The 17,524-nt window shown below is 33.9% G+C and overlaps 1 protein-coding gene and 1 non-coding gene across 5 annotated transcripts in view; one reads left to right on the plus strand and one right to left on the minus strand.

Annotated features, from left to right (window-relative positions):
* Positions 1–17,524, plus strand: part of PBX3 (PBX homeobox 3) — a 276,187-nt gene that overhangs the window by 155,088 nt on the left and 103,575 nt on the right. Inside the window, exon 1 of one of the 4 annotated variants that reach the window (XM_077145066.1) lies at positions 14,704–14,805. The exons of the other annotated variants lie outside the window; for them this stretch is intronic. Coding sequence (XP_077001181.1) covers positions 14,778–14,805 — 28 coding nt within the window. The 5' untranslated portion in view covers positions 14,704–14,777. Of the gene's footprint in view, positions 1–14,703; positions 14,806–17,524 lie in introns of those variants that run through there. 4 annotated transcript variants of the gene reach the window in all.
* Positions 13,689–13,804, minus strand: LOC143675131 (U5 spliceosomal RNA). Its single transcript, XR_013171375.1, has one exon. It is a non-coding gene; the product is annotated as a U5 spliceosomal RNA (small nuclear RNA).

A 17,524-nucleotide genomic window follows, 5' to 3' on the forward strand; every position in this document is an offset into this window, starting at 1 on the left:
GTTATTATTCTTTCCATTAAGTCTTTAAAAAAACTTAAGGGTATCATTTTGCAGGATTCTGGGTCTTTCCAGTTATAAAATCAACTTGACACTTGTTCCATGAAGGCATCTTCTCCCTGCTTACCAGCTCTTCAATTTATGGCTGTGCTTTGAAATTTGTGCCTGTGACTCCCATCTTTGTATTTACTCCAATTAACACATAAACCCTAATTAGCCAGATCAAGGGACTTGGGAGTCCATAAATGGAAAGTGACATAGTAGAGCTTGGCAGCTGGCATCAAGGCAAGGTGACAAAAATAGGGAAGTATCAATTAGATGACATTAATGGTAAAGCTATGTGTTGGGATGGTAGATTTAACAGCTCTCTGTTTCACTGACTGTTGACTCTAGGGCAGGGTTGTAGGAATGAGTGGGTAAAATCACAGCTAAGTTAAAATATTGAATTTTAGGTAGGTTTAACAACCAGTAATAATAAAAACTGAACACAGGTTTAATTAGAATTTATCATCATTATTAGTAGCATATAATTATACATTTCTACCCAAATCAGTTTTTGTGAGTTTTCTGTAGTATGTTGATTTAGTTTCCAAAATTTCAAATTATTTACTTAAATATATAGCAGTTTTCATTTGAGTAGGAATGTAAGAGTCCAGAATTATAAATCTTAATTTTGGGGGGTGAGAGGGGCAGTCCAAATGGGTGGATTTGCTATGATCCACTATCACCATCAAATGTTTACTAAGTTTCTGACTACACAGTAGTGGATTATGTGTGTAATTCGGCAGTGAAAAAATTTAAGACTTTGCAAACATTATTCTAGTTTTAGAAATTTAATATTATGGGGGGAAAACTTGTTTCTTAGATGAGGAGTGTCATTAACTTTGTACATCTCTTATTGCTTGAGAGGGTAAGAGAAGTTAAATATACAAGATTTGGACTGCTTCTCTAGTTGTTAGCCTCAGCTTTCTGCTCTCTAACATTGGTTCTATTTTGCATGTGGGTGACTGGGTATTTGTAAAGAAGGTTCCATAGGATTTGTGCATACTTCTAAATCTGTGGAATGAAAACCGTGGTTTATAGTTTTCCTTTTAAGGTTTGGTAGAAACTGATTTGAATGGGTATTGCCGACTAGATATTAGAAGTTAGATATTTAGTTTTTCATTTTGGATAGTCAGTGGCTTTATAAGTTTAATTAGTATTTCATTTGAATATAGATATTGTTGTAGTTATTTTAAACTTAGACTTTAAAACTGTGAAAATATTTTTATAGCTATGTAACCTTATTTCAGGTACTGCAGGAAAGGGGGAAAGAATTCTTTAAGTATATATTTGAAAAGTCACTTTGTAGAGGAGTATTTGGGACATTAGCAGTCTTCCAGAAGGTCCATTATCATAAATGTTTGACTCAAAGACACAAACATGAACTGAAATGAAAATGTTTTATGCATTAATTTGCTTCAGACAGAACTAGCATAACAGTTTTAGTGTTGAGAGAGTGAATTTCTCAGCTAAGGGATATCGAAATTTCTTTATCTGTTCAGGGTCTTTTAGAATTACTTGGAAGAAACAATTTCTTGATTCTCTATGATGTCTGTGGTTTTGTAGTTGTGAAAATACCAGATGCTATCATGAAAACGGAACCCAACTAATAACAGCGAACCCAGTTAATACCCAGGTCATCCACATGAGGCAATTTTGTTTTGCTGCCATTTTCAGTCATTCTTGTAAGTGGTATTATGTATGTGTCACATTGGTAATCTGCCTTATAAGGTAGACCCTAACAACTAAATATGTGCTATGGCTTTTTTACACCAAGAAAAGAAATTGTGTATTTTGAAAATCAAATAGATTCCATCCCTTCATGTAGCAGATCAGTTGAAGTTTGTTTTCTGTTTTATGTGTATGTGTTTTTTTTTTTATTTATTTTTGGTTAGCATGCTGATCCCAGTTGCATGGTCATGTTGTAAACCACATGGAACTATTTCAAACTGTGATGGGAAAAAGTAGCAACTACAAACATTCCTCCTTGAAGCAAGTGGTTGTCCTAAACTGAACACTGTAGAATAAAAATGGAAACATAAAAATAGCAGTTGGAAAGATAAAACAGCATTTATAGTACTAATAAAACTGTTGTGGCTTCCACAGGAAAACATGCTTTGTAACCTAATGCTTACCTGAAAGGACTGTCGAGTTTCTGAGAGTTATAGCTGTTTTTGTAAGAGAAGCACAGAGATTTGCTTGAGGGCTGAGTGATAGATTCTCCTGCCTGAAGCATCCCAGTGTGTTTATACATGGCTTGTATGGCAGCTTTCATAAGACATTTACCCCATGATTTGCGATGAGCTTATGTGTGAATAATTAATGGCAATTAATCCTTAATTACAGTAATTAGGCAAGTCACAGGAAATTAAGCTGCAGCTGGAGAAGACCAAGCCTGGGAAGAGAGGATTGGGGGCTGTGTGAATGTGCCATTTACTGACAGCATTACTAGGATGCGCAGTATTCAGCAGCTTTGGCATTTCTATTGGCAGCCTTAGGTAGGACAAGAGTGCTCTGCATTAGAAGCAATCTATAGTTGTCTACAAGAGTTTTAAGTTCAAGTGCCAAAATGTTGTGTTGCATATGGTGATTATCTAAGTTTATTGGTTGCTATAACTCAAATGAGTATAATTGTTTTTGGCTTGATAGCAATGACATTAGAAACAGGAGGTTTTATTCACTGATAGGTTCTATTGGCATGAACCATGATGTAACTTTCAGAAACAATTCATCCAGGTTTGCAATTATGAAATAGATAATGTAATTGTCTAGAAATTAACTGAGGAAATTTCAATTAAGAACAATAGCAGAACTTAGAATATCTTGGTTGAGGAGTTGATTATTTTATTGCTAGTTGCCTTTCCTGGTTAAGCATACACACTCCAAGTGTTAGAAAGGCTGACATAAAATTTGTGAATCATTCAACATTAAATGCAACCAAAAGTTAATTCTTAATAATCTACAAGGGAATTTTTAAAGACAAGTAAAGCAACCACTGGATAGAGAGCAGCACTCACCAGCAAGTTCCTACTAAAGAGATATTCATGGACCCTCATTTGGGAATGCATAATTTCTCCCATTATCTATGTGGAATTTAAAAATCATATGACTCTTCTATCCCAGATAAAGAGCATGTAAAGAAGTTATATTACTTCTAGTATACTTTTCTCAATTAAATACATAATTGAGCATGAATAAAGCATCATTATTTGCCCACTGAATGGTTATGCTTATCATTCATTTTTCTCTTTCAATTTCAGAACACAATAGGAAGTTAGGCCCATATATCCAGCTTAGGTCTGATATTAAATTTATTTAAATTATGACTCTGTTACAGCCATTATATAATTGTTATAATAGGTGGGGGACTCTTTGATATCAACACAATTATTGGGAAAAGGATGCACTTGTCAGATCGTCTTAATTGGTTAAAAATACATACATGGCATTTTTAAACCATCTATATAATTTAGTTGGAAACATTTGTAAAGGCTTCAGCTTTTATATGAAAAAGGAAATTTAGTGTTTTTCCTATATAATTCACGATCAGTAATATTTGGGGCAATAGGCTGTTTTGGTTATTGAATGGTAAATATGCAAAGCCTTATTGTTCAAGAAGATCTCTTCTGGGTCTAAACTTATAGAGAGTAAAGTTATGTGAACATGTATAGATTATTGCTGTCTGTACTTGTGCTTTACTTTAAAGAAGAAATAAGTCACAATATCTTAATAATGGTCTTGATTTTATAAATGATTTTTTCCCCTTGAAATAAGCAACACATTCATTTTAATATGTAGAATCAGTTTGCTAGCAGGGCGACAGTTTAAAAAGGCTTCCAACTGTGACACAAGTGCAACCATATTGCTTCGTATTACTCGCAAAGGTAGTTGTTTAGAAGAGAGAATGTTCTCCCTGGAAATGTTTAAAGTGCTGTAATTTTATTTAGGATAATGAGGATTTATAACCATTTTGCCATATGAAAACCTGCCTTTAGACAGAGTAAAATAGGCTGTTTTGGTTATTGAATGTTCTTACTTAACTCTAGGGTTTATGTGTGTGTGTGTGTGTGTGTGCGTGTGTGTGTGTGTGTCTTATGCAGAAAGGAACTGTTTACATTGGGGATTATACTGGCTTTTCTTTATGTTGGCCTGTGTTATAAATTAAAATGTGAAATGTTACAGTTCAGCTTTGACCCATGTAAATGTTTACATTTCTTTATGTGTGAGATTTTTCTGTACTGAAATATAACTAAACAGAATGTCTTGTTTTTGTTTGTGCAAATAATTTTAACAGTGACTGCTGGGTATCCTTGGGGCCTTGAGTCTTTATAACTCTGCTCATATAAGTTGTAATAGAGGAAGTTATTTCGAATGATGGTCAGGTAGATACATGTCAAGTTCAAGGGGAGACTCAGTTGTGATAGCAAAGTACATAGCAAGATCTGTTTTTAACACTAAGCATGATAGTAATATAGTGTGTATTATCATTAAAAATTAACATAGCGAATATAAATTTGACATATTTTATTAATACTGTATTCTATAGCATTGTCTCAAAACCCACTGTGGAATAGTTTATTTAGGTTTCTGGCTGTGATATGGGAAGGGGAAGAAAGGAACTGAACAGTTAAAGATTTTTATCAGGTTTTTATCTCCTTACTGAAAATCTTAGCTCTCAAAACATTTCTAATTTCCTCATTTGAAGGTTCAAACAGTTTCAAATTACTGCCCATGGATTGTTCTTGACATCTCGAATGGTAAATTTGAGCTGTGGAAATGCTGGAATGTGTTTTTGTGCTTTTCCTGAACAAGGGAATTCAGTGGGTAAATTACAGTCATTTACTGGGAGTGTAATTTACTGAGAGCCTTTAGGCAAATGCAGGAGAAAGGACAGCAGCAGAATGGAAAAACAGCATAAAAGCTGTTTTGTGTATTTTTTCCCTTTTCTCATTAAGTATTTATTCACATAAGAGTTTTATGAATTAATGGATAGTCCTACAATTAGGACAAATAACCTTTATCCATTTTTACTACTGATAGATCAAGTATCTGAAACAGTGATTGCCATGTGAAAATTACAACCTGAACTATGCTTTTGAAATTCTTCTTGTTTATTTTGCATTTAAATCTGTGTTGGTCTTCTTATTAAAGATTATTATAAAGATTCTACTCTACAGAATGATTACAGGTTTCACTAATTTAAATTTTCATTATATAGGCAATGTGAATTTTGTTAGTTGGCAAGTTAGTGAAAAGACTTTTCATACTTTGGTCTTGAAAAAGTATTCTACTTTTGTCACATATCATAGATGAGCCTTATTTTAAAAAAGAAAAAGACCCAGACCATTTGGTTGTATGTACAGTTTTAAGCCAACATAAGATTACCAGCCATTTTATTAAAGGTTAATAACAGAGAAATCATGAAATTGTCAACTGATTCTTTATAACATAAATGTATAAACATTTATGATAATTCTTATAAACAGTTCTGACCAATTCCTTTCATGAAAAACCCTGTGCTCTGTAATAATTGCTAAGCAAACAGAAAGCTGGTTGCAAAGTGGTTTTGTATAGCATATTGTAATTTGACACTTAAGTTGTGCCCTGCATTACCCTGTGTCATAATTGATGGCTAAAGAAAAGCACACGCTATGCTAATCATTTGTTAGAATGGCTTGTTAAATTGTGGTTGCCAATTTTAAATAAACTATGGAATGCTTGTCTGTATTTTAAGGTTTTATAGCCTACAGTTTTAAACAGTCATTTTAAAGCTGTTTTTAAACTTTGTTGCATATGCAAAATTCTGCCTTTACACACAAGGTCAGCATGTTCACCAATTTAATAGCACACTATCAAGAACAAAATCAGTGAGATGCAGGTTTCACACCAGTATCACAAGGGATTTTGCTGTATATAGTTTATTTGCGTAGTGATCCTAAATTTGGTGTCCTTTTAAGAAAATATCAAAATTGCTATTTTAATAATGCTATTTTAAGTTCTTAAGAGTAAAAAATAAGTTCCAGAATTGGAAGGTTAATTTATTATTAAATATATAAATATATTTACCATGCATAGTGACTAAACAAAAAGTAGCATATTTTTTTTTACTATAGAACTTCTTAATTACAGAATGCCAATAAAAATTTTAGTGTAATAAAATGAGATTTGGGAAATTACTGAACATGATCAATTTATGAGTTCTCGTTTTTTAAATGCAGGCGTTCTACTTAAATATGATAAATCAGTTATATCAATGTAAAGGAGAGAGTAACCCAAACTTGGTGAGAATGTAGACTTAAATTGAGAGTAATGGACTTCTTACACCTCTAGTAAAATAACTGAAGTATGATTAAGGAATATGTGTATTTTGACATAAAAGAAATGTTACTTCTGTGGAGAAAAATGATTTAATGTGCAGAGAAGGGCTATTCATTTTTAAGAGATTAAAAATGACTTGAATATAATACCTTTAATTTGTAATAATGGTCTGACAGGCTGCTTCCTGACTAAAGTAAACCTTTTTGATCAGTATGTTCATTTTGATCTCTTCTGTCGTGTAGTGTATCTGATGGTTAAGGTCTTGGTTTCAGTTATTGTGCATATACTTGAATAAACCAGCAAAGACATGCAGTCGGATTTAGTTCTCAGTCATTTAATAGACAAATCTTGAGTAAGGTTATTCTGTGGCCTACACTTGACCCCTTTGTGCAGAGAAATCCCCCCTATATGTTCAGGATTAAGTCATTCTGTTACCTGAGAGGAAGGGATAGCTCAATGCTTCCCCAGAAACAAACACTCAACTCAGTTGGCATTATTTTAGAGGTATTATATTTGATGTTCCATTTTTTTGTTGGTGTTGTTGCTTGACAATACCACCTAACATATGTTAGAGTTGAATTTTGCAACATAGTCTTTTTTTTCCTGGTGAAGAAATTTTGTCTGTTTCTTTATTTGTTCTTATCTGATGTACTTCATTTCCTCCTCTAAGTTGTGCAAAAACTAAATATTAGGTAAGTTTTGTATTAGATCACTGATTATTACAAAACATTTAGAGGCTCAATGCAACTGATTATTAATTTGTTCATAAACTTATAAAACCTTGTTTCTTTACGGCAATGAAGTGACTAGATGTGTACATTTGAGATGCAAATTCTTATTTAAAATTTTAAAAATTCTTATTTAATTTTTAAAATCACTTTTTATGAGTGGCCAAATACTAATCTAGAAAGTGTAACAGGATTGGGGTTCCAGTTTATGTCAGGCTGTGTGCAGGCTTGGGAAGTCACTTTCTCAGCAACTTTGAAGAGAGGATGTATCCAATATGATTAGAATGATACACAAAAGTTATTTCAAAAATTTACGATTTTTTTGGTGTAGACCTGCTTTGCATATTTACCCTTTAGTTTTACTTTGAGGTATTTTCTCCCACAGTAGGTACAGAAAGAAAAACAGTGGTCACACATTACAACAAAATTTCCTTCACATAGTTTGATTGGAAGTGGAATAACAGTAATATAAATCGGGCACATCATATTTACTTTCACCGTATTATTCTTTGGCATCGCCAGGGACATCTGCCTTAATTTCAGTTAAGCGTGGGGTCGCGCACGATTACCTGTGGTTTCTCTGAATAACTCACTGACCCTTGCAGAGTGGGTCTCTTGGTCCAAGCTGTGTGTTTCGAAGAGCGCCTGCAAGCGAGTAAAGTAGGTGAGGTGCACGTTTGCATACGCACGGGCTGAACTATGGCTCTTTTGCCTGTGCATACTCTCAGCAACCTTAACCCTTTTCTCAAGTCCTGAATTTTGTATCAAGATGTGTTAAAAAATCTTGTTTCTACAGATTCTAGAGAGATAAACAATGACTGTGTGGAAGCTCAATGTAAGCCTAAATTTTCTTTCCTCAGTAGTTTTTGTTCTCCTTCACCTTGATGAAACAATCTTGAAGCTGCTCCGCTTTCCGTGGCATTTGGAATAAGTCCCTGACAGGCTGATTTTCCACCCCTGTTGTGATACTGCTTTCTCTAGTTAATATTCCTGTGTAAGTGTCGCACAAAAGTAAACCAAAGCCTGCACTGGACAAGGAGGCTGTTCCATTTGTATTAATTATGCAGTCAGGGCGGTGAGAATTCGCAGTCAGCCAGAGGGGCGGGGGCGCGCCGGCGGCGGGGAGCGGGGCCGGAGCGCAGGGTGTCCTGGCACCGCCGCTGGAGGGGAAGCTGGGATCGCTTCCTGGCCGGCAGGCCGCCGCTCTACATTGCTGAGAACAATGGACGCGCTTCTCATCTGCCCGGACCGTTCAGTGCGCCCCGGAAGTGGTGGGGCATAGCAGCCGGGAGGCCCAAATCGCGCCTCTGCGCAAGCGACCGCCTGGGTTGGGCTGTGCGGCGCGAGTTGTGGCCAGATAGGCGGGGGGGCCGCCGCCAAGGGGGATCCTCCCAGCCGCCTGCAGCCGATTTCGTGCCCTCGGATCAGCACCACCTAGGAGCCAGACCCGCTCCGAAGTCCGAAAGTTTAGTACCTTTCAGATCCAAACTAGATACAGGATTTGAGAAATGCTGACCATATAGGCTCGATTTACCTGATTTCAATTATTTGGGTTACCGTCAATTGATGTATCAATGAAGGACGGCATAATTACCATGTGAACATTTTAGACGATTAGGAGAATTTTCCAAACCAGCCACAAAGCAAGGACACATGCTGAAAATGGTGGTTAAGAAAAAAATAATTCTCTAAACCTTCACCATAAATATAAAACATCTTCTGGAAGATTTCCCACTATAATTGGCTCTGAAGCATCCTAATTTAATGGCCCTGTTTTTGAAAAGGAGACAGAATTCCATGGGGAGTTTAATTGAACAAACATTTGTTGAGTGCCTAGTATGTTCTAGGCAGTGGAAATTTTTACCTTATTATTATTGTGTAGAAAACATTCCAGAACATTGAGAGTATTGCTCTTTCCAAGATTTAAGTATGGAAACCATAGAAAAATTGTTCTTGTCATGTTAGCCTTCCCCTTCCCTCCACTTGGCTCAGATCAGAAAGTATTGGGAATCGGGGTGGTGTGAATGTACTTTCTCTGTTCATTCTGCACTTTTAAAGAATGTCAGCAAAGATTATTCTGCAGAATTTCTACAGTGTAGTTTATGCATCTAATTGTGCCTATTTAGAATTGTTCTACGCACTCCTTGCATAGAACAACAGAGCATTGAGATTTGGAAAGATTATTGAAATGATCATTTAAAATGCTTTGCAGTTGTAAAACAATACCATATCCACATTTTGTTCTTTTCTTTAAGATAAACAATTGCATGTCCCCCGGTTCATGAGTAAATCCTGACACATTCGACTAGGAGCAATCACACTGAAAATGTTTCCAAAAGAAATTAGGCCATCCTTTCAAGGCCATGTTTAAGTGCCAGTCATGATTACATTAAACTCTATCCCAGCTGCAATAATAATTTCTGAAGAAACTAATCTAGTACCTTTATTTTTTCCTCTTTCTCTTCTTTTTAAAAAAGTTTCTGTCTTTCCCTCCATCTCTCTTTCTTGTAAATAAAATGTATTACTTTAAAAATGTTTAATACTCTCTATTAAAAAAACTGTGCATTTGTTCCAAAAATGTACTATTTTCAAAAGCACATCATTTGTTTCCAAGGCCTTTAAGGAAAACATTGATCCTTTTATATGGTATATACTTTTGAAGTCACTTTTATTTACTTGAAACATACTATTGTGGATGACTTTGTCTCTTTTTGAGTAGAAATAAAGATGCAGCTTTCTAACATGAATGTTGAATAATGTGAAATTGCTGATATCTGATCATATTTTTCTTACAAAAATGGTAGTTTCATATGGTTCAATTGACTAGGTAGACAGTATTGATAGCAAGCAAGTGACATGAAAAAAGCAGAGAAGCAGGTATTTATATACTTAACACTGTTGTGCAAAAACATGTATTACAAAATATTGCAATTTGGAGTTAAACAAATAGAATAAAATGATCATGAAGTTCTTTTTTCCCCTTTAAATTGCTAGAATTCACAGTGTAACAAGAATTTACTTTTATGTCTCAGAAATAAAAGCAACAGAATTAAAAATACATATCAAACTTAGTGATCCATGAGCCCTTAGAATTTTAGCTACATATATCTGTATTATATCATTATCTGTATATATCAGAATGAGTAGAGCCATCTAATATTTTGTATTTTCACTGTTTCTATTCCATTTGAGCACTACTGTAACATACATTTCCTCTCTATTTTTACTAGAATTCTTGAATTGGTACTGTCTTTACAAGTATAGCTCATCTTTTTTTTTGCATGGGCAGGCACCGGCAATCGAACCTGGGTCTCCTTCATGGCAGGCGAGAACCCTGCCTACTGAGATCTTTTTTCTTTGATCCACTCAGACTAGTTTGTAGCAAAAAATCATTTACCTGATAGTTTGCTTTTGACACTGTTATCTCTAAGGTAAATTTCCACAAATAAGCTAATTGGTAAAATTTGGAATGCAAAAGTGGTAAATTATAAATATACTTATTTAAGAATATTTAAATAAAAATCATATTATTCTTTGTTATCATTAGCTGTGACATCATTGTATGGTGCCAGATTACAGTGATATGAAGCTTATAATACTATTTCACATTTTTATCCACTAAATAAAATCTAGCTCTGTGTTTTATTACAAAGTGGGTGGCCTGAAGGAAAAATATATGTATTCTTTCCTTTTGGTATAAAATATGCATTTGGGCTTCTCATTTCATCCCCAATCTGTGTTATTCCTTAAAAATGCAGAACTGCCTGAAGTCCTCTTTAATATTTAATTCAACAACTTTTTAATCTGTCATTATGCTGTGATGAAGTAAGCATCAAGTGTCGCTGAAAAAGATTAAATTATACTTGGAAATAGGAATTGAAATGATTTAGGGTTGGAGGCTGAATATTTGCTTTGCACAAGTAATAATAATAGTATCTTGGGTGAAGAAGGACTTTGGTTTGGCTTTAATGTCTTTGCCTCACTGTGCTCCCCTGTGGCTCCCCCTGATTTACGCTGGCATTACTGAGCTTTATTTTATTTAAATGGAGGTAGAAAGTAGAAATTACTGCACTAGAATACGTTAATTACTCTGTACTGTTTCTTTATACTGATTTCTATTTTTTCTGTAAACATCATAAACAATGATGCAACCTACCCAGTGGATAGCAGCTGTAAGCAATCCTGTAGTTCTTGTTAACAAGCTTATCTTAGGAAGGAAAGGAAAAATAGTAATAATTAATATCCATGTGAGGACAGTGAGAAGCATAGGAGCATTTATGCTTTCCCCTTCGTAGGGGACAGTGTCCTACATAAGCCTAAGTTGTGACAGTATGTGTTACTATTTTAACCATTTCATTTTATTTCTTGCTTTTAAAATCTGAACTTTAATCTGTGGACTATTTTACATTTGGGACAAAGGTATAAATGTTTAACCTCTTAGTGACTTTTGTGTTGTTCAACAGGTGATGAATAAACATAACCTCTTTAGACCCTGCATACTTGCAGTTCTTCTGTTATAGAAAAATCTGTCTGGTGGTATCTGTCTACCTAGGCTTATTTTTAACCCTGTTCTATAGCTCTGACTACATGAGACCAAAGCAATCAGTCAATTTAGTGAAGAAAACTAATTGAGAAATTATTTGACCATGTACATAGAACAGCCCTGTGTGGTTGTTTGAAAGAATGCTGTATTTCATTTTTACTATAATGCCTGTGTGTTGGTAGCTTATACGTGTACTCTGGCTCTGTCTGTAATGAATGTCTTCAAAACATACCTTCATTTGTCATGATTTGGCATGATGATGGTTCTTTTCAAAATAAGCCTGGAAATAGACTAAAATCTTGACATGCAGCACACCTGTTGGATATTATTAGAGCTATATTCACTTCCAGGAATCCAGTGTATCTGTATATTTCAAATGTCCACTTCCCTAGCATATCCTAATATAGAACAATAATAAAGAGAAAGGGCCTCTTCCCACTTTATTGAAACATTTCTTTCTAAGTGATGATGTGATATAAACTTTATGTAGGTTTATAATCTATTAACTTCTCAGGATTTAAGGCTGGCAAAATGTTTTTAAGCTACAAAATTTTTGATACCCTTATGTGTTCTTATCTTGCCATGGGTGACACTTGAACTAAGAATAAAACACCTGAATAAAGTACTAAAAGTATGTTTCAAATCATAGATTCATTTTTTGTAGAAACTGTTTCTAGTTGGCAGCTTGAGTTAATTTTATTCTTTGCCTAATTGGATTTCCTGGATATTTAGCTCTGCACACTCATTCATAAGATTGGCTTTATCAGTGGATACCTAAGGTGTGGAGGATGAACAATTGTGTGGTTATAATTCCACCCCTTTCATTTTGTTGTTAGTTATTTTGAAAATAAAGTACTGTTGCTTTTGATAGCAAATTATCACTTATAGTGCATAAATATAAATTTGGAGCACTGAGTCCACAGGTTACTTAAAAATAAATCTTTTTTTTTTAACAGTTGGTCAGTGTTTGCCCATATAATATTATCCCTATTAACATACACATTTGTCAACATGTGCCTTTTTTTTTTTTTTGCTTCAGCACGAGACCCGTTGCCTCTGAATCCTAGTGTGCTTGTAGGATAAAGTAAATGCATGTCTTTGTAGAAGAATAAATAAAAAGAGCAACCTGAGTCAATAAGCGGGTTCAATTCATGCCTACAGCTATGGCGGACAGCTCATTTTGTAGATGTGGGTGTTTTGTTTACATTTATAATGCAGCTTTATTTAATGCTGACAGATATAGCTTGTGGCAAATGATAGTCAGAATGTATGAGCAGTCATAATGCTTCTGTCTTCTTATAGTGTGCTGCTGAAAATAAGCAGTTCACCTCTGTTTTTATTGAGGAAAGGATATGAGACAGCTATAGCTTCGTGAGGCTATTTATTGAGTTGTTTTACTAGCTGTGAACACGCCGCTTTATAGCAGTTGTGAAAATGGACTTTGCTAGTGTGTGGGAAAGGAAATAACATTGCAGTATACAAGGGTAGTAAAAAATCTCTATAAATAATTTTCCAGACTGAGGAATATTCTCATTTAAACAGGCAGATAGGGTTGTGATTTTCGGCAGATGTCAGTTCCCCCTAAAAGACACTAGATTGGAATTAAAGTTAGAGAATTTTGATTCTCTAAATTTTAATTGGATTATAATTTACGAAAAGTTTATTTTATATATCCACCTAGATTTAACTAAGTATTGTGAACTTTGTCGCTTCAGGATCTTTATTAACTAGCTTTGGGGTTTAAATTACAAAAATGTACAGTGGGCTTGCATGTATGTGTTGTAAGTCACGCCTGTAAGCTAATTGTGTATTTGTTATTTCAGAATGCGCACATGATACAGATAAATCTATTATTGTATACTGTTTATAGAATAATAAAAATTCAGATGTATAAGTAGCATATGATTGATGTAAAATTTTAAAAGTACTTGTATTTAACTTGAAGGATTTCCTATTCACAGTAACTAAGGAAAAGTGACAACTAAGCACAGAATTTGAATTTGTGTTATTTCTTTCAACCCTTGGAAATTATAAACATTTACTATACCTGGAACTTTTTTTTTATTATTAATATAAGGCTTCAAAAAATTTATTCAAAACTCAGACTTGTTTCTCTCCACGAAAATCTTTAGTAAAAGGCGAAAGATTTATAAGATTTGAAGAGAAACCAGAGTATACCTGGAACTTTTAATTCTACAACAAACTCAAATTCCTAGAGAACACTGGATATTTAATTGAAAAAATCACTCGATATTTTGCAGCTAAAATTCAGCTTAGCTCTCAGATAAGGGTTTTCTGGACACATGTCTTTCCCCCCTTATGTGAATAATTCAGACTACTTAGATTTTATACTTGTTACTTTACAAAGTAAATCAAAGTTATATAAAATACTCACTTATTTCATTTCCTTAGTGCTTTTATTGAGGCATTTCTGTTACTGCTAAATATGTGAGGTATAGAGATGCTGTAAAAATGTTTGTATTTCCTTCTCCACTGGCTGATGAAATGGGTTACTCTCTCAATTGACCTATTTCCTTAATTCATCACCTGTTTTCAAGTCCCTACTAACCGACAAGGGGAGCAGAGAGATTCCTCTGTTTGTGCCTTATATACCTATTTGACAGAGAGAGAAATCTAAATTTAAAAATTAAGACAGAAATCTTTGATTTTGTTTAAAAGGAAGTTGTTGCACATTACTAAAAAGCTACTATGTTTAATTTATCATTCAGTAGCCAGTAATGTAGTCCACCACTTAATGGAATTTTTCAACTCAAAATAATATGCCTCTAAATATATTTATTACCTTTTTTTTTAAATGTCCATTTTCTTTTCAGCATATTGTGGTAATGTGATAGAGATATAACTAATGCAAATTTTTCATTTCTCATTTAGAAAGAAAGGAATTGATTTAATGCTTGTAAAATTAAATGTGTGCTTGGCTATTAGGGTTAGAATGTCTCAACTGTATATAAGTAATCATTTATTGTTTAAATACAGGAGAGGCTGTAACAAAATGCTGTCAAGAGCCATCACACTCATTAACCTGCAAGCTAATTAGCCTCCTCCTGCCTGACAAGTTCTTCAATCTGAACCCATTGCTGTTGTGTCAGCAGAGAAGCACAGAGTGAGGTAGAGGAGGTCTCCATTAGATGTTTGTGAACTGTCTCTGCATTAAAGGTTTGTTTTTTTTAAACTCTAACAAATGTTAGAGCATTCATATCCCCAGCTATAATTAAATTGGCAACTCTTAATTACTGTAATTAGTATATTAACTGTTTTCTTTCCTGTTCATCTGATTGGTGTCAAGAAATTACATGTAATTTAATGTGATTTTAAAACTTTATCATTGTTTAAAAGGTTACAGTTGTTAAATGTATATCTAACTTCCATTGAATATTTGAAATAATATGCATATTAAAATCACTTAAATGCAATGTCTTATTAAAACCAGTAATGTGGGCTTTATATTCATGTCCTTTTGTGCAAACATGACATTCATTCCCCATTTGATTATTTTTTCCCCTGATCGATTAACATTTCTTAACTAGGTTGTAAATTAGCATTGGAATGCTAGAACATTTTGCAAATACATCCTAAAATATGAATTCATTAATTTGTGGAAGATTAATTCATTTAGAATAGCTTCATGGGGGCAAAAAAACACTCAAACTATTTTGCTTGTTATACCATCCATTCAAACTCAAGATTTTATTGAGAGTACCAGAAAAAAAATACATTTCTGGATTGGCAGATGATCTAAATATGAACTGATGAAGCCTTTTCTGAAATCTCAGAATTATCAATAGTACATCGTCCTGGCTACTGTTACTTTAAATTTTGGTTTTTAAGATACTTGAATCATCCTCACAAATTAGATTCCAAAACCATTTAAAAATGTAACACATACCAGCAAATGTATTCACATTTCTAAAAAGCTGCACACTGAAATGTATTATACTGCTAGTTTGTGTAGGGAAAAATTTCCATTTGGTGGTATTTGATTTAAACGTTTGGATTGTAGTAAGAAACACAGCATCAAAGTTTGAGAGTTTTCAATACCCGTATTGAAAATTGCCAGAATTATCATCTGCATAACATGTTGTAAATATCTTAAACTACATGTATTTTAACTAAAATAAATTTTGGTTAATTTAACTAAACCCTAATTAAGGATCTGGTGTTTTAAATTAATTTCATTTCACTTGGTTGTTCTTATAATAATTAAGATATTAATGTGACATTTCAATTATCATTAGTTTACATATGGCAGCCATTCCTTTGACTGTTTTCCCAACTCACAGCAAAATACATCATTCTTTAATGTACGTTGCATCTTTTTCTTGGAGTGCATGGTCTGGGGATCAAACCCAGGTCTCCCACATGAAAGGTGAGCATTCTACCACTAAACCACCCGTGCACTAGGACATTGCCTTTTAAATACAATGGCCTAGAAATAAGAATTCTAACTTGAGCCTTAAGTCAACTCTAAATAAATAAGTGTGATAGAATAGCGATTTTATGTATTACCACCTTACACTGATTTCTTGGACCTGTGCTCTTTTTAGTTGGGAAAGCCAGGTCCTGAGATGGTGTTTTTACATTTTTAGAATAAAATTTCTAAAATGAGATTTTTTTTACATTTTTAGAATAAAATTTTCTAAAATTTCTAAATGAGAACAGGAGTTACTGTTCTCACCAGTAAGGCATCTTCTTACTAAGTCTCCACCTCTTCTCCCCTAGAAACTTTCATAATCTCCTTTAGAATGTGATGTAACTTAAGTTTCAGGGAATATAATGTAATAATAATTCAAATTTACTTTAGAGAGTAAATAAAATGAGTTTAAGGGCTTTTTGAATTTTGGGGCCCATTATAAATTTGTAATCATAATATCAGAGAGTCCCGAATTTGTTGAGGGAAGAGAATCTATGGAAAATCTAGCTCAGTACTCTCATTTTGTATATAAGGGACGTGAGACTCAGGGGAGATTCAATGTGCCCAAGACCAAATAACCAAAACTAGAGCAGATATCATGTAATGATCCATTTCCTTGGTCCATTATTCTAGTGTTCTAAATGTCATAAATTCAAAGTTGTAGTAGATTGATTTAATACTTCCTTTTGGACATCTATCATTATTGTATTGTAGTTACTTTATATTGAATGTGAGAGTTGATTGAAATATACGAGTACAAGTTTTTTATGAGTGTAATTTTATTAAGTTGGATGACCAAATTAGAATATAACATCTTTTTAAAGAACGCATGAGTAATAAAACAGAAATGGTGAATTTGGAACTCACTGGTACCAAAAAAAAACAACAACCCAGTTTTACATCAGGAGACGTTTTTTTCTCCAGTTGGTTTTTAATCACGAAAATTTGTATGATATTAAAAGGAATGATGCTGAAATGCTAATTTCAAAAAGTGCTTCAAAAGACGCTAAATTACTTTCCAAAAAGTTTTGAGAATCTGCCTTTTGTGTCAGATGCCTATTTTATTTTTTCCCATTTTTGGCCACTTCACATTCTTGGGTGGTGTGTGTGTGTGCGCGCGCGCACATGCATTGTCATTGTTGGAGGGTATATGGAAGAGAAAGGAGTAGAGCACAAATTCTAACGTTTCAAAATGCACTTGGTAGTGTCAATGATTTTTGGTTAGCTCTAAGTGATTACAATGCATCAGTTACTAGAGGATAATACTAGACCCTTTACCCTGCAGTTCCCACAAAGTTAGGATTATAACAAGGATACAGGACACTTCTTTTTTTTTTTTTAAAGTAACTTGTCCAAACACTTCACTTGAAAATAAAGTATATGAATTTTGATACATCTTACAATATTTCCCAATTAACTGTATCTCTATACATACATGCTTGTCTAGAAGTAATTGAGAATTGG

Source organism: Tamandua tetradactyla, chromosome 2, assembly GCF_023851605.1.
Source record: "Tamandua tetradactyla isolate mTamTet1 chromosome 2, mTamTet1.pri, whole genome shotgun sequence".
Taxonomy (NCBI): Eukaryota; Metazoa; Chordata; class Mammalia; order Pilosa; family Myrmecophagidae; genus Tamandua; species Tamandua tetradactyla.